At 58.2% G+C, this 19856-nt stretch overlaps 1 protein-coding gene across 6 annotated transcripts in view; it reads right to left on the minus strand.

Moving 5' to 3' along the window:
- Positions 1-19856, minus strand: part of TFEB (transcription factor EB) — a 53035-nt gene that overhangs the window by 19650 nt on the left and 13529 nt on the right. The window contains exon 1 of one of the 6 annotated variants that reach the window (XM_066245588.1): positions 19407-19527. The exons of 1 other annotated variant lie outside the window; for it this stretch is intronic. Coding sequence is in view for 1 of the 5 variants with exons in the window: in XM_066245458.1 (XP_066101555.1) it covers positions 14971-14978 (8 nt within the window). In the remaining 4 variants the exon portion in view is untranslated. Of the gene's footprint in view, positions 1-2047; positions 2073-12569; positions 12715-14970; positions 15096-15563; positions 15603-19406; positions 19528-19856 lie in introns of those variants that run through there. 4 more of the 6 variants (XM_066245674.1, XM_066245458.1, XM_066245766.1 and 1 more) reach the window with 4 other exon arrangements.

The raw sequence follows: 19856 nt of genomic DNA on the forward strand, positions 1-19856 counted from the left end.
AGGCATGGGGGAGGGGAGGCCAACAACACCTGTGAGCAGGACAAGGGCACTAAGTTCACAGAAGGTGGCCTACGGTCTCCTACCTCCCAGGTGCAAGCCAACAGGCCTCCCTACAGCTCCTGCAGAGCTCACGGTGCCCGGGCTGAGGCAGCCCCTGATGCCCAGACGGGCGACCCCCCGCCCAGGGCCGCACACTGGCAGGCAGAGGAGCTGAGGCACCTGTCAGGGAGTCTGGACACCCACCCCGGCCTGCACAGGCGCATAAGCACACGGAGCAGAGCGGTGTGCCGGGTGCCCCAGCGGGGGTCTGTCTGGGGTCCACGGAGGAGGCAGGCAGGGGGTCTTGAGCCCATTAGTGGAGGGGCCACCAACCCTGGCCTCCTCCAGCACGTTTCCCCATTCAGCTCCTCCTTCCCCGCACGGCACGGCCCAGCCCCCACGCAGGGCTGCGGCAGCTCCCGATCCCGACAGCTGTGGCCCGTCTCCACACCCATCCCCGGAGCTGCGTCTGTTCCCCAGCAGACGGTGGGGTTTAGTGGAAAGTGCTCTGGACACCAGCAGACCGCAGTTCACGCCCAGCTCTGCTGCTCACCAGCTGTGTGATTGGGGACAGGTCCTTAACCTCTCAGAGCCTCAGTTTCCCCACCTGTAAAACAGGATGGCTCCTCCCTCAGAACAGGTGAGGGGATCGAAGGAGCTGCAGTGGGTGTCGTGCATGGCACCCGGGACGTGGTCTTTGCTGGCTCCCCGGCTGGGTGAGAAGTGTCCATCAGCAGGGAGTTTAGACGGGGGAGGGCCTTGTACGTCCTCGCCACACAGAGCTAACCCCGGGGTGGCACACCCCCGGAGCCGGTCAGCACGCAGCCTCTCAGACCCAGCCGAGTCCTCCTACTGCATCCGAATCTGCCCTTTATCATTGCATCCCAGGGGCCAGGCGGGCCATTCAAGTCGCTTTACTTGCAGACTTCTGAACATCAGTGACCAGCAGGAGGAGACGGCAGGAAGGTGCAGGCCCGTGGTGGGGTGAGACACTTTCAGGGCCAGGCCGGGCCCTCTGAGCCCCACAGGGAACCTGAGCACACGGCCCTGCCTCGCAGGCCCAGGAGCCGAGGTGGCAGCGGAAACACAGGGCTCCAGGCCTGCCCCGCACTGGGAGCTTACTGGGCACCGAGGACAATGGTCCAGGTGTGTGGGGACGCAGCCTGGGGCCAAGGCGGTTCCCGTGGAAAGGCAGCCCAGACAGGCCCGGGAGACCCACCCACTCGCACACGCAGCATCCACTGCACGCACCCCCCCCCCCGCCCTTCCTGCCCACCCAGACAGGCCTGTGAGACCCACCCACGCGCACACAGCATCCCCTGCACGCACGGCCCAGGCCCTTCCTGCCCACCCAGACAGGCCCGGGAGACCCACCCACGCGCACACACACAGCATCCCCCCACGCACCGCCCAGGCCCTTCCTGCCCACCCAGACAGGCCCGGGAGACCCACCCACGCGCGCACACACAGCATCCCCCCACGCACCGCCCAGGCCCTTCCTGCCCAGAGCGCAGCCCCCGCAGGGAGCAGGCCACCTGGAGCGCAGCGTGTCCCGCAGCAGGCCTAGGACCACTCTCTTCTCCACACAGCTTCTCCCCTCCCTCTCACCTCCCGAGGCCCCAAATCCATCTGAGCAATGAGCAACCCCGCGTCCTGCTCCCTGGAGGTTGACAAGGACCCACATCTTAGTTGGTCACCTGCAATGTGTCTGCTGACTGACCCCCTCCTACACGAAGCCCACCACCCCAGGTTGCTGGTGGGGGGCGTAAAAGAAGGGCGGAGCTCTGACCACAGGGTCCCCCTGAGAGGAGCAGCACTCCACTCGGTGGAGGCTGTGCCCATGCCCCCCACACACACACACGGCCACGCAGAACGAGAGCAGAGCCCACGCTCTCCCAGGCCACACGGCTGCCGGCGGGGCAGAGGCCCCTGTCTACCCTCCTCTCACCTGGGCGACAGCTCCCAGCTCTGCACCCCATCTCCAGTTCCGAAACCCACACGCACTGACCTCTTCCACCACAGCAGGCTGGACTGCCCGGGGCGCCCAGGCCCATGCGGGTCCCAGAGAAGCCCAGGAACATGGGGCCAGAGCCTCATGCAGGCCTGGGATGCCCACAGAAGAACCATGGACAAACTGGGGGTCAGTGGGGCTGCTGCAAGGTATGTGATGTCACGGGTTCTGGAAAGGCCCTTGGACCCAAAATATCTCCCCCGGGTCCGGAAATCCCTCCCACCCTTCTGAGAGTCACTGCGGAGACAGGGTCCCACCTGGGGCTCCGGCAGCTCACACCCCTGGCAGAGGCGGCTGACAGTGGCCTGAGTGTGGTGAACGGCTGGCCAGGGGTGGACAGCCCAGGTGGGCAGTGCTCAAAGCTGGTGACCGTCACCCCCCCCCCCAGGGCTGCCTGCTTGCAGCTCCCGCCAGGAGGGGGCACTGCCCTCCCAACCTCCCTGAAGGCTGGTTCCACAGAAGCCAGTTCTCCTGGCCAGGGAAGGGGTCCACCAAGGGGGGGGGGGGCTTAAGCACCCTTCCCCACCCCTGCATCCATTCCAGGGGAAATCAAATCTTGTCCTAACTGTCCCCTTGAGGAAGGCCGGGAAGGGACGTGGGGGCCACCAGGAGGGGTGGGAGCCCTGAGAGCAGGGGGTGGGGGAATAGGAGGGGAATTAAGCAGGTTCCAAAATAGCACAGTTGGTTCTGCCTCGCTTCACCCCGCGCAGCGTCTGGCAGCTTCTGCTTTCAGTCTGACTCACGCCCGGTGGGGGCAGGACAGCAGGACAGGGCAGCCAGCGCTGGCACAGGCCTCCGGAGAGCCAGAGGCATCTCCCGGGCTACCCGCACCTACGGCCGGCCCCCTCCCCTTCGTGCCCATGCGCTGGGCTTCTGGGAACAGTCACTGGGGGCACAAAGCCCAGGAGCTCCCTCACCTGGGCCCTGGCCCGGCCCTCCCCCACCCAGGGTGTTCCAGGCACGGCTGCTGTGCGAGCCCCAGAACTTGGGTTACCCCTGCCCGGCCCCGGTACACCCTGCCAGCCCTCTCCCTAGCTCCACGGAGAAATCAGAGGAGACCTGCTCTCAAGACCACGCTCTCTCCCATAGGGGACATGACCTTCAGCAGTCCCCCCCCCACCCAAGGAGTGAGCGAGCTGCCCCTACGCCCCCAACAAGGTGGAAGAGAATCTGCAGTCTTCCTCTCCAAATGCACACGGCGGCTCACGCACCCCTCTCTTCTGTCCTTCAACCCCACCAGCCACACTGTGCCCTGGGCCGGGCAGAGAGGAGCTGAGCGCCCCGGGCTCTGTGCGTGTTGGGTGGGGACATCCCGGGAGGGGCTTCTCTCCCTAGCAGGCAGGCAGCTGCCCTGTATATACTCAGTCCTCCAAGATCAGATGCTGCAGCCCCAGCCTGAGACTCCAGCTGAGAGCCTGGTCATCAGCTCCAGCTCTGGGTCCCTGTGCGAACCATCAGGCCCCCCTCCCCACCCTCATGCCTGCACTGCTACCCAGAACAGGCACAGCCACCTTCCTGCCCAGGTGGGGCAGGTGCAGGGAGGCTGTGCGCTCCGCCAGCGCTGGCTCTGCCCAGGGCCGGGGGGGGGGGGGGGGGGGGGGGGGAGTGGCGCTCGTCAGCAGGGGGAGAACGTCCAAGACAATGAGGCTGGCCGGCACAGGCAGGCATACCAGGGCCCCCGCCACCCTGGCACGCGCACCCTCACCAAACCTGGTTTGAAAGTGAAAACATCAAGGGGAAAGTCTGTGGGCAGCGGCTGGAGGACGATGCAAAGGGACCAGGACTGGCATGGCTGCCCTGCGGCCCAGTGAGGAGTCCTCAGTGCGAGCAAGCGTAGCCCCTGCTCCATCCCGGCTGCCTGCTGGCCCCCCAGCCCCCGCCCCCCCCACCCTGCACCAGAAGGCCTTCATATACTCCACTTCCTGCTCGTAACCCTCCTCATGCACTCACGCCCAGGAGGCATGAGCTGGACAGGCTGGGGCAGGGGCAGCAGGCAAGAGGGAGGAGGCCCCTCTCCAAGAAGCAGGTGCCAGGCAGGGCCCTCACCAGGGCTGAAGAAGGGCGCCCTTGAATGGACTGAGCCCTCCCCCACTGCCTGTGAATTGCATCCTGTTCCCCATAGGGACACAGAGGGAGGGCCCTAGAAGCTCGCTTCTGACCAGAGGAAAGGCAGCCATGTGGCAGCCAGGAGCTACTAGTGGCCCCAGGAAGGGAAGAGGCAAAGGCAGTGGGAGAACAGAAAAGGAAGTCAGAGAAACCCAGACAATCACAGTCTAAGGACCCTGGAGCTGGGAGGGACTTGAAGGTGGCTCCAGGCGATGTGCTCCCCGGCATGTCTGCCCCACCTTCTAGGACAGGATGCAGCACAGACAGGTCCACCTGCCTTGGACAGGGCCTGCAAGGGGCGGCCAGGGTCTGTCGCGTGGTAAGGACAGTCACACTGGGACCCTTTCCCCGACTGTGAATGCCTATAGGAACCCTGACGGCTTCCTCTTCTTCTCCGTGGCTCCCAGCACACAGTGGGTGCTCCTTAAGGCTCTGTTGAACACAATGACTGTGTGGTGACAGGCCCCAGTGGGAAGAGTCTGCCCAGGGGAGCTGGGGAGGGGGTGGCGGCTTCATGGACGTGGAGAGAAGGGAGCTTTGGGAAGAGGGCTTGACTATAGCCACACTCCAAGGGACCAACCAGACCCCCAAACCTGGGTTCAGAGAGTGCGGCAGAGGCTGTAGGGCCCTGGCCACATCCCCTGGGCACCTGCTCAGCAGGCCCACCTGAGCCTTTCAGCTGCCAGCCCTGCATCTAGCCAGACCCAAGAGGGGTAGCGCCCTGCCCTCCATAGCACCCCTCAGCCAACAGTAAGGGAGCAAGGGCACACCCCCCTGCCCTCCCTGCACCGCTGTGGGTCACTCCAAAGCCCAGTCTGCCGAGGCCCACGAGCACCCAACGCTCCCTAACACGCATTTCACTGGCTTCCTTCCTCCCTGTCTCACTAGTCTACCCCTATTACTGCTTCCTGGGTCACCTCCCAAGGAAACCACCTGTGCTCACACCCTTGTCTCAACCAATGAGGCCCAGGGAGGCAGTTTTGACCTAAAACAAGCCCCTAACTAACACTTAGAAAGAAAGACCAATAAAAGGGCCAGAGTAAAATGGGGGCTGCCACCCTGCAGAGAAGCAGGGGCCAAGAGCCCAGTCACTGGAGGAGGCTGGTGGCGCTGGATGCAGCAGCCAAGGGTGTACCTAGAAGCCTCCCTCAGAAGAGGAGTGGGTAAGATGGAGAGAAAAAACTAGGATGTGCCAGGGTTGCAAGTTATGGGATGAAGAAGCCTCCATTCCAGGGGTGGTGATGGCAACATTACCCTACGGATGGCAGATGCCAATGAGACTAAGCTCCATATCGCCTCCCTCCCCAGGCTGAACAGACTAGAACTATAGGAGTGGGCATTCCAGAACCTTAGCATGCCCACTCACTCAGTAACACGGCTGTTATGTGCCCCATTCAGAACCAGACACTGGGGACACCAAGGAAAACCGTTTGATTCCACATGAAGAGCGTGTGTTCTGAAGCAGGTTCAACTGAATCCCAGATCTGTTGCTTACTGTCTGCATGGCCTTTAGCAACTCAGCTTCACAGGGTCTCAGTAGCCTCCGCCCAATAATATTTATCTTGGAGGCCTACTGTAAGGATTAAAATGTAAAACATCTAATATAGGTGTTTGATAAACATTTGATGAATCCATGGACAAATACACAGATATAACAGATGCATGGGTGAATACAATGCATAGATGGGTGGATTCACGTATAGATTAATGGGTGGATGGGTGGATGCATGGATAAATGCATGGATAGATACATAGATGAATGGATGCACACATAGACACATGGATGGGTGAATAGATGAATAAATGCATGAATAAATGGATAAATAGATGATTGGATGGATGGATGGATGGATGGACAAAAGGATGAATGGTTGGATGGATGGATGAATAGACTGATGGATGAGTGAATGGATGGGTGGGTGGATGAATGAGTGGGTGTGTGAGTATGTGGGTAGGTGGGTGGGTGGGTAGATAGATGAATGCATGGATGGATGGATGGATGGATGGATGGATGGATGGATGTACGACAAATGGACTGATGGGTGCATGGATGGATGAATGGATACATGAATGGATGGATGAATGCTTGGACAGATGTATGGATGAGTGGATGGATGGGTGGGTGGATGAATGAGTGGGTGTGTGTGTGTGTGTGTGTGTGTGTGGGTAGGTGGGTGAGTGGGTGGGTGGATGGATGGATGAATAGATGGATGCATGGACAAATACATGAAAGGATGCATGGACAGACAGATGGACAGATGGATGGATGGACGGATGGATGATGGACGAATGGATGGATCGACAGGCAGACAGATGGATGGACGGATGGATGGATGGATGAATGAGTGGGTGAGTGGATGGGTGGGTGGGTGAGTGGATGAATGAATGAATACATGGGTAGGTAGATAGATATTTTAAAGGAGACAAAAGAGGGCAGTAGTTGTCTGCAGTCTGATTCCCATCTGGTTAAATATCCCTTTCTGCAAATTGAATAATCAGAAAATGAAGGCCCATCACTCTAATTTATGTTAGAGAAATCTATGTCTCCATTTGTCAGGTTGACAAATGCAAAGATCCTAATGAGCCTTAGCAACATTATTGGGGGAGGGCTGTTCCCTTAAGGGTGTAGCGCTAGTCAGAACAGAGGGAATCCTCCTGGCTCAATCACCATCACACCTGTTCCCACCACAGTGTCCCATCAAGCCTGTATCCCTTTCCCCTCAAGCCCAACACCCCCCACCCCCTGCCCCAGGGAAGGCGGGTCAGGGGCCAGGGGGAAGAAGGGGAAATCAAACAAAAACAGGGAGGGGGAACAGACCAGGACGGCTGAGCAGAGGAAGCCAAAAACAGTGCGGATATGTGGGATGGGGTGAACAGGGAGCAGAGAGAAGGGTCTGAGGAGCAGAGAAGGGTTTATTGTCTGGAAAAATAAAGGAAGAAAATAGCCCTGCAAGAACAAAGGAGTAGAAGTAAATGGTCTGAGCAACAAACAAACGTCATTCCCTGCTCCGCTGCCCCCAGTGGCTCCCCACTGTCCACCAGATAAAGTCCAATCTCCTTAGTAGCCTTCACAGGAGGGAAACGCACCCAGGGTCCCCCCCTCCCTAAACAAGCCCTGGGCTCAGCCCAGGCCTCCCCACTACCCCCACCTACCCACCCACACTATGGGCCTCCAGGTGCTCCCTTGCCCCACCCCCTCCACAGACTGTCCAATCCCCACTCAGCCCTGGAAGCCCTCCTCGTGCCCACCCCCCTGGCCTTGGGTGAAGATACGTGGACTGGCAGAGGGAGTGGCGGAAACGAAGAAAGATGCGCCCACGTGGCGGGGCAGGGCGTGGGGGAAGAGGTGAAGCTCCTCCCCGGCCTCCGCGTGCCCTCCCAGCTTCTTTCTACCCACCTGTCCCTGTGGCCCTGGCCTTGTACAGTCTGCAGTCAGGCAGAATGCCCTGTCCATTTGCTAAGAGGGCTGAGGTGGCACTGAAGGAGGGAACCAGGCCCGTGTCCAGGACAAAGGACGGGAAGGGTGGGCTGGCGAGAAGAGGAGCGCTTCAGCCCTGCCTGGCCCCAGGCCCGGGCCCCTGGAGTGGACGAGCTGAGCATAGAAAATGGGAAATGGGAAACCCCAGGACGTGTCTGGGCCCAGAGCCTGAGGGGCATGGGTGCAAGGCAGAGGTGGGACCCCCTCGGCAGGCGGCCCTCGGCAGGCGGCTCCTTCGGCAGGCTCCCCGGCCTCAGAAGCCCCTTCGGGGCTGGGGAACCTGAGGAGATGGGGCAGCTCAGGACGGACTCCCAAAATAGAAACAGCCAGAGCCTTGGCACCCCTGCCCGCAGGAAGGCTGGAGTGCGGAAGGGGGGGCTTCCCCCCAGCCTGCGGAGCAGAGGAAAAGGGGGTGAGGGGCCAGGCCCCAGCTGTGCCCATACCTCCCCTCTACATTCCTGTGCCCTCCCAAGGAGCAGAGGGGATACACAGTGTGGGTGGAGCAGGGAAACTGAGGCACGGAGCTGCCCTCCAGCTCTGGACACTTGCTTTACCTGTCCAGCCATCAGCATTGTCCTTGAAAGTTAACCACCACATTTCACAAAGGCACATGGGGACCCTGCTGTCCCAGGGTCCCCTTCCACTCTGGGGACATATGGCTTCTAGAAAGTGGCCTGCCTCAGTCCCCAGAGCTGGGCTGCCTTTTCCTGAGCTCTGACCTGGAGGTCAGGGGTGCAGCACGGTACTGGCGCAGAGCACAGACTCAGGACCCGACAGCCTGTGTGACTTTGAGCCAGTCGGGAGGCTTCTGGGTGCCTCGATGTCCCTGCATGAAGGGGAGACACCACTCCCGCCTCTCGTCCGCACAGTTGATGAGCGAAACGAACCTATTTCTTTGACTCCTCAAGTATCTGAATGGTCCCTCCACTCAGCACACACTCACACCCTAATGACCAGGGGCCCAACGGCTTGGGCCCCAACAAGGGGTGATGAGGAGCTGCCTGCCACTGATAGAGCTGGTGCCAGGCCCATTGCGGGCACAGGGCCCGGGCGTACAATGGGGCTGTGTGTGCGCCCAGCGTTACCCTGACGTGGAGCTGGGCAGGCCGGCATCTGGGGTCAGGCCAGGAATTCATTTCCCCAGAGAGGGCCCTCCCCCCCCCGCCCCCTTCTAGGCTACACAGCCCTGGGAGGGGTGGGGGCACAGGCACCACCCTCTTCCCCAGCGAGCCCAGACAGTGGAATGGGGACATGCCTGGTGGCAGGCACTGGGGATTAGGGACTCCTGAGTCCACTTGCCAGACTGGGCTGCTCACTTGTGAGGCATTTTGGACCCATTATGTTCCCTGGGGCTGTGGCCTTCCCTGTGCGCAAAGGGAGGTGAAGTCTGTGGAGCCAGGAGAGGAGGCAAGGAAAGTCTGCCGGGCCCCCTCCCCAGACCGAGGACCCCACTCCTCAGTCCCAGCTCGCTGGGTCCCGGGCTCAGCCCCAGGCCCCGGTGCCCTGGCAGAGGAGCTGGCCCACCTCCCCAGGGGGATGAGTCACCAGTCAGCGCAGCCAGGAGGGCAGGGAGCTGGTGGGCAGGTGGAGGCTCTCCCGTCTCCGGCAGGTCCTCTCCAGCTAGGAGAGCACTGGCTGGGCTGGGGCGCTGACCACAGCAGTCCAGCGGGCATGCTCTCCCTCTGGGGCAGGGGACTGCCCAGTGCCAGGATGTGGGGTCCCGGAGACCTCCTGCTCCCCACACCGACTCCACTGCTGCAGGCACGGGCCACCCCCCAAAATGCCCCTGAGAGGGGTGTCAGGCTGCAGGTCAAGGCACCCACTTACCCCCAAGTGAGAAACTGGGTCTGAGGCAAGGGAGGAGGGGGAACACAGGCCTCCGGCGGGAAGGGGGGGAAGCAAGGGGGCCTGGCCCCCCTATGCCTCAGGCTGTGGGCTTCTGCATGAATCACCTTCCCCTCTCAGAGCCCGGGAGCTCCGCAGCAGCAGGCAGCCGCCTTGCCCGTCACTGGCCTGATTCACGCACCCCTTCCCACCCAGTCATGGCGACACAAGTACGCGCCCCAGTGGCTGCCGCCCACACTCCCAGAAGGTCACACACAAAAGTCACGGTGGTGGCCCAGCCCAGTGGACACAGTTGGATGCCCACCCTTCCCCTCACACCCACAGGCCCCATCCCCCACTGAGCCACAGCTCAGCTCATCACACCCTGGAGCATGGCAGTACCCCAACCTCCTCCACCTGGGAGGTCCCCGTCTGGGAGAGGGGGAGGACCCCCCCAGCAGGCCCGCCCAGCCCTTCGTGTGTGTATACATGTGTGTGCATGTGTGCGTGTGCCTGCGTGCATGTGTGCGTGTCTGCGCATGTATGCATCCATGTGTGCGCGTATGTGTGCACGCATGTGTGTGCGTGTCTGCGCGTGCATGCGTCCATGTGTGCGTGCACGCGTATGTGTGTGTGCGCGCATGTATGTGTGTGACCGGCCCTGAGAACAGAGGCGACAAGAGCCAGTAGGAGTCTTCTGATCCTGAGCCCATCACCCTCATTTCACTGATGAACAAAGTGAGGCTCAGGCTGGGGAAGTGTCTTGTCCAAGTTTCTGAGCAAGGCTGAGAGCACGGACCCCAAGGCTGGGGTGGCTTGTGGCTGGTCAAACAGAGGGGGGGATGGGGAGAGCGGGCCAGGGACGAGACAGAAGAGGAGGGTGGCAGGGAAGACGTGCCTCCACGACAGAGGGCCCGCTGCCCGGATGCTGTGCTGGTGCCACTCTGTCCACTCATCTCAAACATTTCTGGAGCACCTACGACAAGCCAGCGCCGTGGCGGCAGCGGCACGTCTGGCCCATCTCAGCCCTCGCTCCTTCCTGGGGGTCTCTGCTCCTGGGGTTGAGTCATGTCCTCATGGCCCCCACGCCCCACAGGCAGCGAGGCTGGAGTGGGCTCCAACCTCTCCTCTAAGGAGCAGTCTGTGGGCCCCGCGGGGAACACCCTCTGGGCATCAGTGCCCAGGGCTCGCCAGAGTCCCCCCGCACAGGTGCCTCCCAGAGTCAGTGCCCAGTTAGAGGACACAGATGTCAGATGACAGGAGCCTGGGAGGTCGCCCACCAGCAGAACCCCATTTTTAGACAAAATTTATCAGGAACCCTGATATGTAAAATACAAGTGAAGCCGCTCTGTGGGGAGGGGAGAGGGCCAGACCACCTGGCCTCCAACTGGGAGCCCTCGATGCCCCCCTGGGGTTCTGAGGAAGAGCTAAAAACCACAGCTTTCTCTGGCCTCCGCTTGTCCCAGAAGCCCAAGGGAAGTAAGTAATGTATGTGGAAGCCATGGCTCAGGGAGAGCTAGGACCAGAGCCCCCCAGACCGCCAGGTCATGCTCTCCTCCCCGGCTACCAGGGCAATGGCATTCCACCTGCCGTGGGCGAGGGACACGGCAAAAAAAAGTCCCACGGATTCAGCTCCCACTGTGTGCCCAGCAATGCTCCACCAACATCGACGCTTTACTTCCCACAATAATTCTGTGGCGTACACATCATCACCTTGTGGGTAAAGAAACGAATATTCAGAAAAGTTCAGCGACTCACCCAGCCTGTGAAGGGCAAAGCACATTTCAACCCTGCGTGTTCATGGCCTCCGGCTACAGCCGAGCAGAAGTTGCCACCATCAGGGGCCTGGCTATAAGCACCCCCCAAGCCCCGTCCCAGGCTGCACCTCCCTATAGAAAAGCTGACAAGCCTCCTCCCCAGCTCACTCCACCGGTACAGCACCTCCAGAGCTTCTCGTTAGTAATGAAACAATAAAAATAATAAAAGTCCCACCACTACCTTACTATGTAGCACTGATAACTTAGGCACTTCGAACATTATTGTTTACTTAATCCTCACAACACTAGACTCCCAGTCTCATCTCACAGATGAGGAAATGGGCACAGAGAAGTGGATGATTTGCCCAAGGTCACACAGCTTGGAAGCGGCAAAGCCAGGACTGGACCCTGGGCTGTCTGGCCTGCAAATGTCTGTTGCTCCTCCTTTGGTGGTGACTCTAACAAGTGCCCTAGCTTGGGGTTTGCCTCCTTCCTCTGAGTCCTCCTCTGTTCGGGTCAGAGGCTGGCTGGAACTCACGAGGGCTGGACGAGGGAAGCCTACCTGATGGGCACCGATAGCGCATGCCCTGCGGCTGGAGGGTAACACCCACGCCACCTCCCCGCCCCCACCAGGAGCTGGGACTAGCATGCTGCGATGCGGAGAGCACTCAATGCACAAGTATAAATAGGATGCCTACTGCGCGCCCAGCCTCAAGTTGTGGCAGGTGCAGGAGCAGAGGGCTCTGTCCTTGTACTCCGGCCACAGGCTCCAGTCCCCGGCAAAGCCCAAGGGGGTCGCCTGCCACCCCCAATGCCTTCGGTACTGGCTGCACCAGATGTTGGCAACACTTAGATACAAGGCTAAAAATAGACTATAATGAGTCAGTGCTAAGAATAAATGGGGCAAACAGCCCTCCTGGAGAGGACACTCTCTACCAGGGAGGTGCCACGTCCTCCCACCTCCCAACCCGGCTGGACCCATCACTGGCCTTTTGCTAGGATTCCGCCCCGCCAGTCAGCAGAGGGCTGGGGGCATTTACACCCTGACTGCCATCTGGACAGAGCAGTGGCCAGCCCCCTACGTGAAGGGTGGGGGACCCAAAGGACAGAAGCTGGAGAAGACCGCCCTGCTCAAAGCAGAGCGGACGGCGGCACCCGGACACTCGGGTTTCCTTCCCAACTCGACTACCAACTCCGTGCAGGAAACCAGGCAATCCTGCGAACGTCATAGGCGATCGCGATTGGGGGGGAGGGGCTGAGCCCAGAGAGGGGTGGCAGTATACTAAAGGGCAGACATCAAAGGGGGGCACGCATGGGCACCATGCCAGACTCCACGGCCAGGGGTCTCCCTTACCTCCTCCATGCTTTCCCCTCTTTGCCCCCAGAAATGATAAGAACTGTTAGATTCCTGGGCGTCTCTGTACATGATGGAACCTTAATGGAGCAATGGAGCACATGCCCGTCCGGTGTTGGGTGAGCCTCTCAGTACTCAGGATAACAGACAGGAGGATGAGCTTCATTCCGCAGTGGGAGAGCCTGGGCCCAGGAAACTGAATCCACTTGCTCGGGGCCCTGCAGCGGGATGAGCCTGTTGTCATCCATCAGCCGGGAAGTTCTCTCCAGGGGCCCACGTGCTGGGCACAGATCCTCCTCCCCGGCGATGCCCAGAGGGATGCAACACCCTCTAACGCTGCTGGGAGCCCAAGGGACGGGAGAAACAGCACCACTTACATTTCTCTGAGATGAACAGAGGAAGGAGGGAAAGGGGGTGGGGGGTGAGGGGGTCCTGAGCAAAGCCCTCCATAGCCATAGACTCAAGGAGCCCTGGGTTCTAGTCCCAGCTCGGTGAAAGACAATTTCATGATCTGGGGAAACGATGTCCTATGCTTCACTCCAGGTCTGTGTCTCCATCTGGAAAATGGTGCTCTGAAGACCAGGCCTTTGAAATCTCCTGGGGTAAATCATGACCACATATTGTGGGGACACACTGAATACTAGTGTAGCAAAGGCTCTGACAAGTCCTGCAGCAAAGAAACCCATTTTGCTTTTTTTTTGACCCACACTGCCATACCTGCTCAACCACCAAGCCCTTCCATAGGACACATCTTGGGAAACCCCAGAGTAAATCTGGGGTCACCAATCACACGCCTGTGGGGGCCAGCAGGAAACATGAAAGCTCAAAGCAAGCCCAAACAAGATGCACCAGGACCCTGCAGTTAGCTACAAGCCCTGAAACGTTCCTGGCAGCTCCTGGGGTCTGGGGTGTCTCGCACCTTTGCTCTATGACGGCCTCCCTGAGGGCCCACCCAGGGTTTGAATCCCATCTGACCCTCAGCAAGCCACTGAGAGGGGCAAGGAAGAGACCAGGATGCTGTGTCACTCAGCTGAGGAGACTGGAACCCCCCCCCCCCGCAGGAGGCCAGAAAACTGGCCTAGGGTCACACAGCAGGTGACTCCTGCGGGCAGGAGCCAGTGAGGCGGACCCCACTGCCCGCGCCCTTCCTGCGCTCGAAGCACGGCACCGCCACAGTCCCGTGCGCTTCTCCCAGCGGCTGTGGGGCAGCCTGTGCTGTCATTCCCACTTCACGGAGTGAGAAACTAACGGCAAGAGAGATTCAGTCGCTTTTCCAAGGTCACCTGGCTAGTGAGTGGCGCAGCCCAGATTTCAGCCCCGGCAGCTCGAACCCAGAACTCGTGCCCTCAGCCCAGCTCTGTCACTCACTAGCTAGGCAACCTTGGGTGAGAGACTTAACCATTCCTGGCCTCAGTTTCCTCACCTATGAAATGGGACAGTAAGACCTGCGTGGCCTGGCCTGTGGCGGTGCAGTGGATAGAGCGTCGCCCTGGAGTGCGGAGGTCTCCGGTCGGAAAGCCCGTCGAGGCAAGTTGAGGGAAGCAAATTGATGCTTCTCGCTCCTCCCTTCCCCCTTTCTCTCTCTCTCTCTCTCTCTCTCTCCCCCCTCTCTGAAATCAATAAACAATATACAAAGAGATAAATTTTTTAAAAAATAAAGAAGACCTGTGTAGCCCTGCCCAGAGAGCTCATTTGATCAGAGCGTCATCCAGAAGCACAGAGGTTGCTGGTTCGATCCCCAGTCAGGGCACATACAGGAAGAGATGGGTGTTACTATCGTGCTTTCTCGCTTTCTCCCTCTCTTCTCCCTCTCTCCCCCTTCCTCTCTAAAATCAATAGATTTTAAAATTTTTCTTTAAAATAAGACCTGTGGATTAGATATTGTGATGATTAAATTTGCAAATATATAAAGGTGCTCAGTGCCCGGGACAGAGGAGGTGCTGCTCAATTATGTGACCTTTTAGTAAAAACCACGTTCCTGCCTGAGCCTCTGCGCTCTGGGTTCATTGGCTGGGAGCCTCCCACGGCTCCCTGGAAACTGGCCCCTGCCCATCAGTCTCAGGCTCTGTCCCTCCACCTGGCAGCGTGGACCTTCACACCGGGGCTCCTAAGGTACCCCATGTAGGTGGGGACTCTGGAAGTTGGGGTTCCCAGACCTAGGCCAAACCTGGATCTCATCCTCTGAAGCCACTTCCCCCGTAGAGCTGGGGATATCCCCAGCTCACCACGGGCCACAGCCCTTTGCCTCCCTTGCCCCACGGCCCCAGGTCACGGGGTGGTGAGGCTGGGGGCTCTCCAGCTAGACAGCTGATGTCCTCATGACCTTCCCCGGCCCTCCTGGACTTAGACACGACAATATCCGCCCACCCAGAGCTCTTCACACTTCCTATAGCCAGCTCACCACGTCATGTCACAAGATGGGCATCTCCACCCATGAGGCCAGCCACTCAGGAGCAGAAAGCCCGCGTTACGGATGAAGAAACTGAGGCTCTGATTTGCCCTGGGTGGCCATTTAAGTGGTAGCAAGGCTCCTGTCTCCTGGATCCGGGCTCAGGGCGGAGCCAGGTCCCAGGCCAGACCCATGCGCGAGCTAGCCCAGGCAGCCGAGGGGAGGGGAAGTCTCGGGGCCAACGGGGCGGGGGGGAGGAAACGGATCCACAATGGGTACAGGGTCTCCCAGTAACTGATTCCTCCTCTTCCCCACCCCACCCCAGTCAGAGGAGGAGGGCACAGCCCTTGCCCAGTACCCTGAGGTGCCCCGCACCCCTCTGCTCTAGCTGGCACGGGCACCTCTGGCCAGGCCTGGCCCTGCACTGCCAGTGAGCACCCCCTCCCAAGGTGGCTCTGCAGCTCCAGACCCCCAGCCAACCATTCACGCCAGGCACTGTCTGCGGGCACTGTCCCCATCCAACGCAGGGCAGCACTCCTAAGCCCTCCCTAGCCCCCTCTCCCTCGGCCCCTGTGGAACCCGCAGGGTCCACTCACCCCACACACCTTGCTAAGAACGGGGCCCGACTCCCCAGGCCGGCCCCTGACGTGGGGTGCTGGGTCCTGCCTCAGTATGAGCCTCATAAACACTGCGCGGGAGGGAGATAATCTCTAAGGCACTAGCCCCAAATATTTTGATCATGACTCACAGAAAAATATTTTTATTTGACCCCAGTACACACACACACACACACACACACACACACACGAATGTACAGAGAACATGCATACATATGAGCATGACACAAAACAGTCCTGAACAATACTGTGTAATACACTTGGATGTTTTCTTTTTTTTTTTTTCATAAAAAAAAAAAAGAAAAAGTTCACTGAGACCCACTAAGCCAGTGACAGGCAATCTTTTGAGCTTGGTGTGTCAAAATTTGCCAAAAACCCGAGCATAACTCGGGTGGTGTGTCACTTTGAGAAAAAAACATAATTTTGCGATATTTATAGTTTAAATAACAAAAATGTATAATTGTAATATATAACTGTATTTAATAAACCAAAAACTAATTATTTAACTTACCAGCTTAGTGACTTCTTTGTTCATCTGTCAGTTGGTTTCTTTTGTTGGTCTTGATATTATTTAACTTGTGTGGGGTGCCGTGAACTAAGATAAGTGAGGGGGAGGGGAATTCTTTAACCTGCCTATTAGTGACTTTTTTTATTTCCTCAGAGATGAGAAGCATCAATCATTAGTTTTTCGTTATGCATTGTGACACCTTAGTCATTCATTGATTGCTTTCTTATCTGTGCCTTGACCGCGGGCCTTCAGCAGACCGAGTAACCCCTTGCTCGAGCCAGAGACCTTGGGTCCAAGCTGGTGAGCTTTTGCTCAAACCAGATGAGCCCTCACTCAAGCTGGCGACCTCAGGGTCTCGAAACTGGGTCTTCAGCATCCCAGTCCGACACTCTATCCACTGCGCCACTGCCTGGTCAAGCTATTAGTGACTTTTTTGTTGCTGAATTTCATTGGCTAAATCTTCAATTGAAGGTTGGTATTTTGTACACTTCAAGCCCAAGCAAGCACTACTAACTTCATCTGTCAATCTATTTCTTTTGTTGGTTTTGATATTATTTAACTCTGAGAATAAGGTCTCACAAAAGTACATAGAGGGAAAAATTGTGAGTAAAGCCATTGCTATATTTTTCGGGTGCTAAAAGTGTCTGGTAATCAGTTCCAGGCACTCCAAATTTCCTGTTCCTAGTGGCACTCCTCTTGATTCTCCAAGCGGCACCTTTCCAGATTCTCAAGCTTTGACCTCAAGTCGACAAACACCTGAGCCCAGATGCTGTCTTGAAATTCTGCAAGTTGCATCTTATGTAAATTAAGATGGCTGCCGCTATTTCTAATGGCGGGAAATGGTACCCATAGCACAGGCCCTCGCCTCTCCCAGCCTCCCCCTCACTTATCTCAGTAATGATGGTCAATTAGAAATCCACGACACCCCAGAACAGTAGATTGGATGATGGTTGCTGTGGTTGTGTGGTTGCTGGTAATGGCGATCACAGGGCCCCCAGAAATGCGTCCCCCGCGTCATTCCGCTGCTCCCTGCTCTGCCGACCGGAAGTGAGGTCAAAGATCCCCTAACGGCCTAACCGGAAGTCCCAGAACTAGATGTTCTGTGCCGGAGTTCTGTTGTTTTGGCCTACAGACCTCTGGCACAGAGTGTCTACCATAGCAAATGTTTTATCCTCAGCTACTTACTGCACCTGGATGGGCAGGAGCTGAGGATGAAATGTCCTTCTCGGCATGTGGCCCCATACTTCTCTGGCATGTGGCCGCATGCGGCCACGTGTCATCGAAAATGGCTCCGCGTGTCAGTGCTGACACATGTGTCATAGGTTCACCATCACAGCACTACGCTGATTTCATGGCCAGATTAGGGTCCAATTAGTGGTTCTGACCCACAGTTAACTCTGCAAGGATATCTATGTGGCTCAAACTCCCCATCCGACACATGACCTCCTCTACAACAGGTGCCTAATCAAGGCATTTATCTGTGGGACACGTACTCCAGGCCAGGCCTGTGCTGGTCATCTTACTGTGGTGTCTCCTTTCCGCTTCACCGTCCCCTGAGGAGGCAGGTGCTGCTATCATCTCCATTTTACATGTGAGCAAACTGAGGCCCGAGGTCACAGAGTAACTGGCTCAGGCAGAGTTCAAAGCTAGGCCTGGATGAAGCTGGAACCACACTCATCACCCCGGCACCATACAGCCCACCAGCTGGCCTCTGGCCCCTCCCTCAAGTCCACAGGCTGGCAGGAAGCTTGCCCCAAGGAAGTCTGCCCCAGCACCAACTACTAAAATGCCAATCCTCATGGTAACTTAATTCTCTCTGCCAGCTGATGGCCCGACTGGAGATGAACCACAGAGTGAGTGTGAGGGAGGGGTGGTCCGGGGCAAGCGTTTAGGGCAGCACCTGCCGCAGAGGACGGCCTGAGAAACGTGAGCTCTCATCTTCATCCCCCGTTTTCACTCAAATCCTCGTCATCACAGTAATCACCACGAGCATCATTTACAATAGCCAAGATTTGGAATCAACCCAAGTGCCCACTGACAGACCACCAAAAAAAATAGTTGTGGTATGCCTGTGGAATATTACTCAGCCATGAAAAAGAAGGAAATCTGACCATTTGCAACAGCACGGACGGACCTGCAGAGTACTCAGCTAAGTGAAATAAATCAGTCAGGGAAAGACAATACCATAGGATTTCACTCACCTGCGGAATCTAATGAACAAAACCAATGAACAAACAAAACGGAAACAGCCGCACTGATACAGAGAACAGACTGGGAGGGTGAAAAAGCTGAGGGCACTGAGAAGTACAAACGGGCAGTCACAGAACAGTCACGGGGAGTAAAGCACCTCCTAAGGACTACGGCGAGTAACACTGTCATACATAACTATGTCCGGTGCCAGGCGGGTCCCGGAACTGTCAGTGGGAACAGTTTGTAAAGGCTATCACCACTACGTCTAACCACTACGCTGCACACCTGGAACTAATACAAAGTAGTATGACGTGTAAGCTGTAACTGAAAAATATTTCTTATAGATAATCGCCATGAACCCGGGGCAGGTTTTCGTGCCTGCACATGTTTGCACACAAACACGCTCACGTACCAGTAAACGTTCACCTGTGCACGGCGCTTGCTCATGGGCGCCAGGCACTGTTCAGAGCATGAATTCGCTCTTTCCCTCCTCCCAGTGAACTGAACCCACATGGTAGGTGCTATAATTGTCACCTCTATTTTACAGAAGAGGAAACCGAGGCACCAACAAGCTAAATAACGTACCGGGATCATGTAGCTGCTAAGAGGCCGGGCCAAGATTTGAACCCGGGCAGGCTGGCCCTGCTCACCCAGGCCGGGTGCTCCCAAGCCCTGATGTAAGCAGGTGTTTACTGTGGCCTGACTGCATCGTGCCAAGCACACCGTGCCCGCGACCTCCTTAGCAGAGCCCCAGAACAGTCCTGGGGGGCGAGGAGACGAGACGGGAGAGCTTACGCTGGTCCCCAACCAGATACCCGGTGTCCTCGCCTTCCCAGCTCTCCCAGCCTTAGGGACAATAACCCCCTCCCCAGAGGCGCGGGGCTCCTCAGAGGTGGGGCTGGCAGCTAGCAACTCTCCCTTCTGATTTACCACAGTCTCCACCATCCCGGACTTAGGGGGAGCCCTGTCTTCTCTCCCCTGACCCCGGGAAAAGGTCCCTCCCATGGGCCACCTCCTTCCCCTGTCCTGACCCTGCTCAAAACGTGTCCTCCTGCCAGCACAGCCTGTGAGCCGTACCCCACTTATCCACCGCCCCAAAGACACAGGACACGCACACGCATGCTCCCTCGTACCTGGGAGAGGGCGGCCCCCTGGACCTGGGGCCCCTGGATCGCTCAGCTCCTCGGGGGGCCTGAGCCCAGGGCCGCAGCCCTGCTCCAGCACCAGCCCCAGACCCAGTTTCCTCATTTTCCCCGCCGCTGTTTCTCACCCAGCCCCCTGCACCTCCGCCCGAGAGGAAGTTGCACAATCCCCTGGGAGCTGCGAGTGTGGCCAAGGATTACTCACAGCACCCGGAAGGCCTCTCTCACCCACAGGTCTGCCCAACTCAGAGGGCCTCCCCGCTCCAATCTCACCGAGCCCGGGCTCCAGGCCGCCGACAGTGCCCCTGCCCCTCCCAGACTGGGCCTCTGACAGCCCCCTCCCACCCACACAGCCCGGACTCCCTGGGTCCCAGGCTGCACTGCCCCCTGCACCAAGATGGAGAGGCACAGACAGCAAGAGCTTGCAGGAATCTTCCCGGC

This window comes from Saccopteryx bilineata, chromosome 1, assembly GCF_036850765.1.
Source record: "Saccopteryx bilineata isolate mSacBil1 chromosome 1, mSacBil1_pri_phased_curated, whole genome shotgun sequence".
In the NCBI taxonomy this organism is placed as follows: Eukaryota; Metazoa; Chordata; class Mammalia; order Chiroptera; family Emballonuridae; genus Saccopteryx; species Saccopteryx bilineata.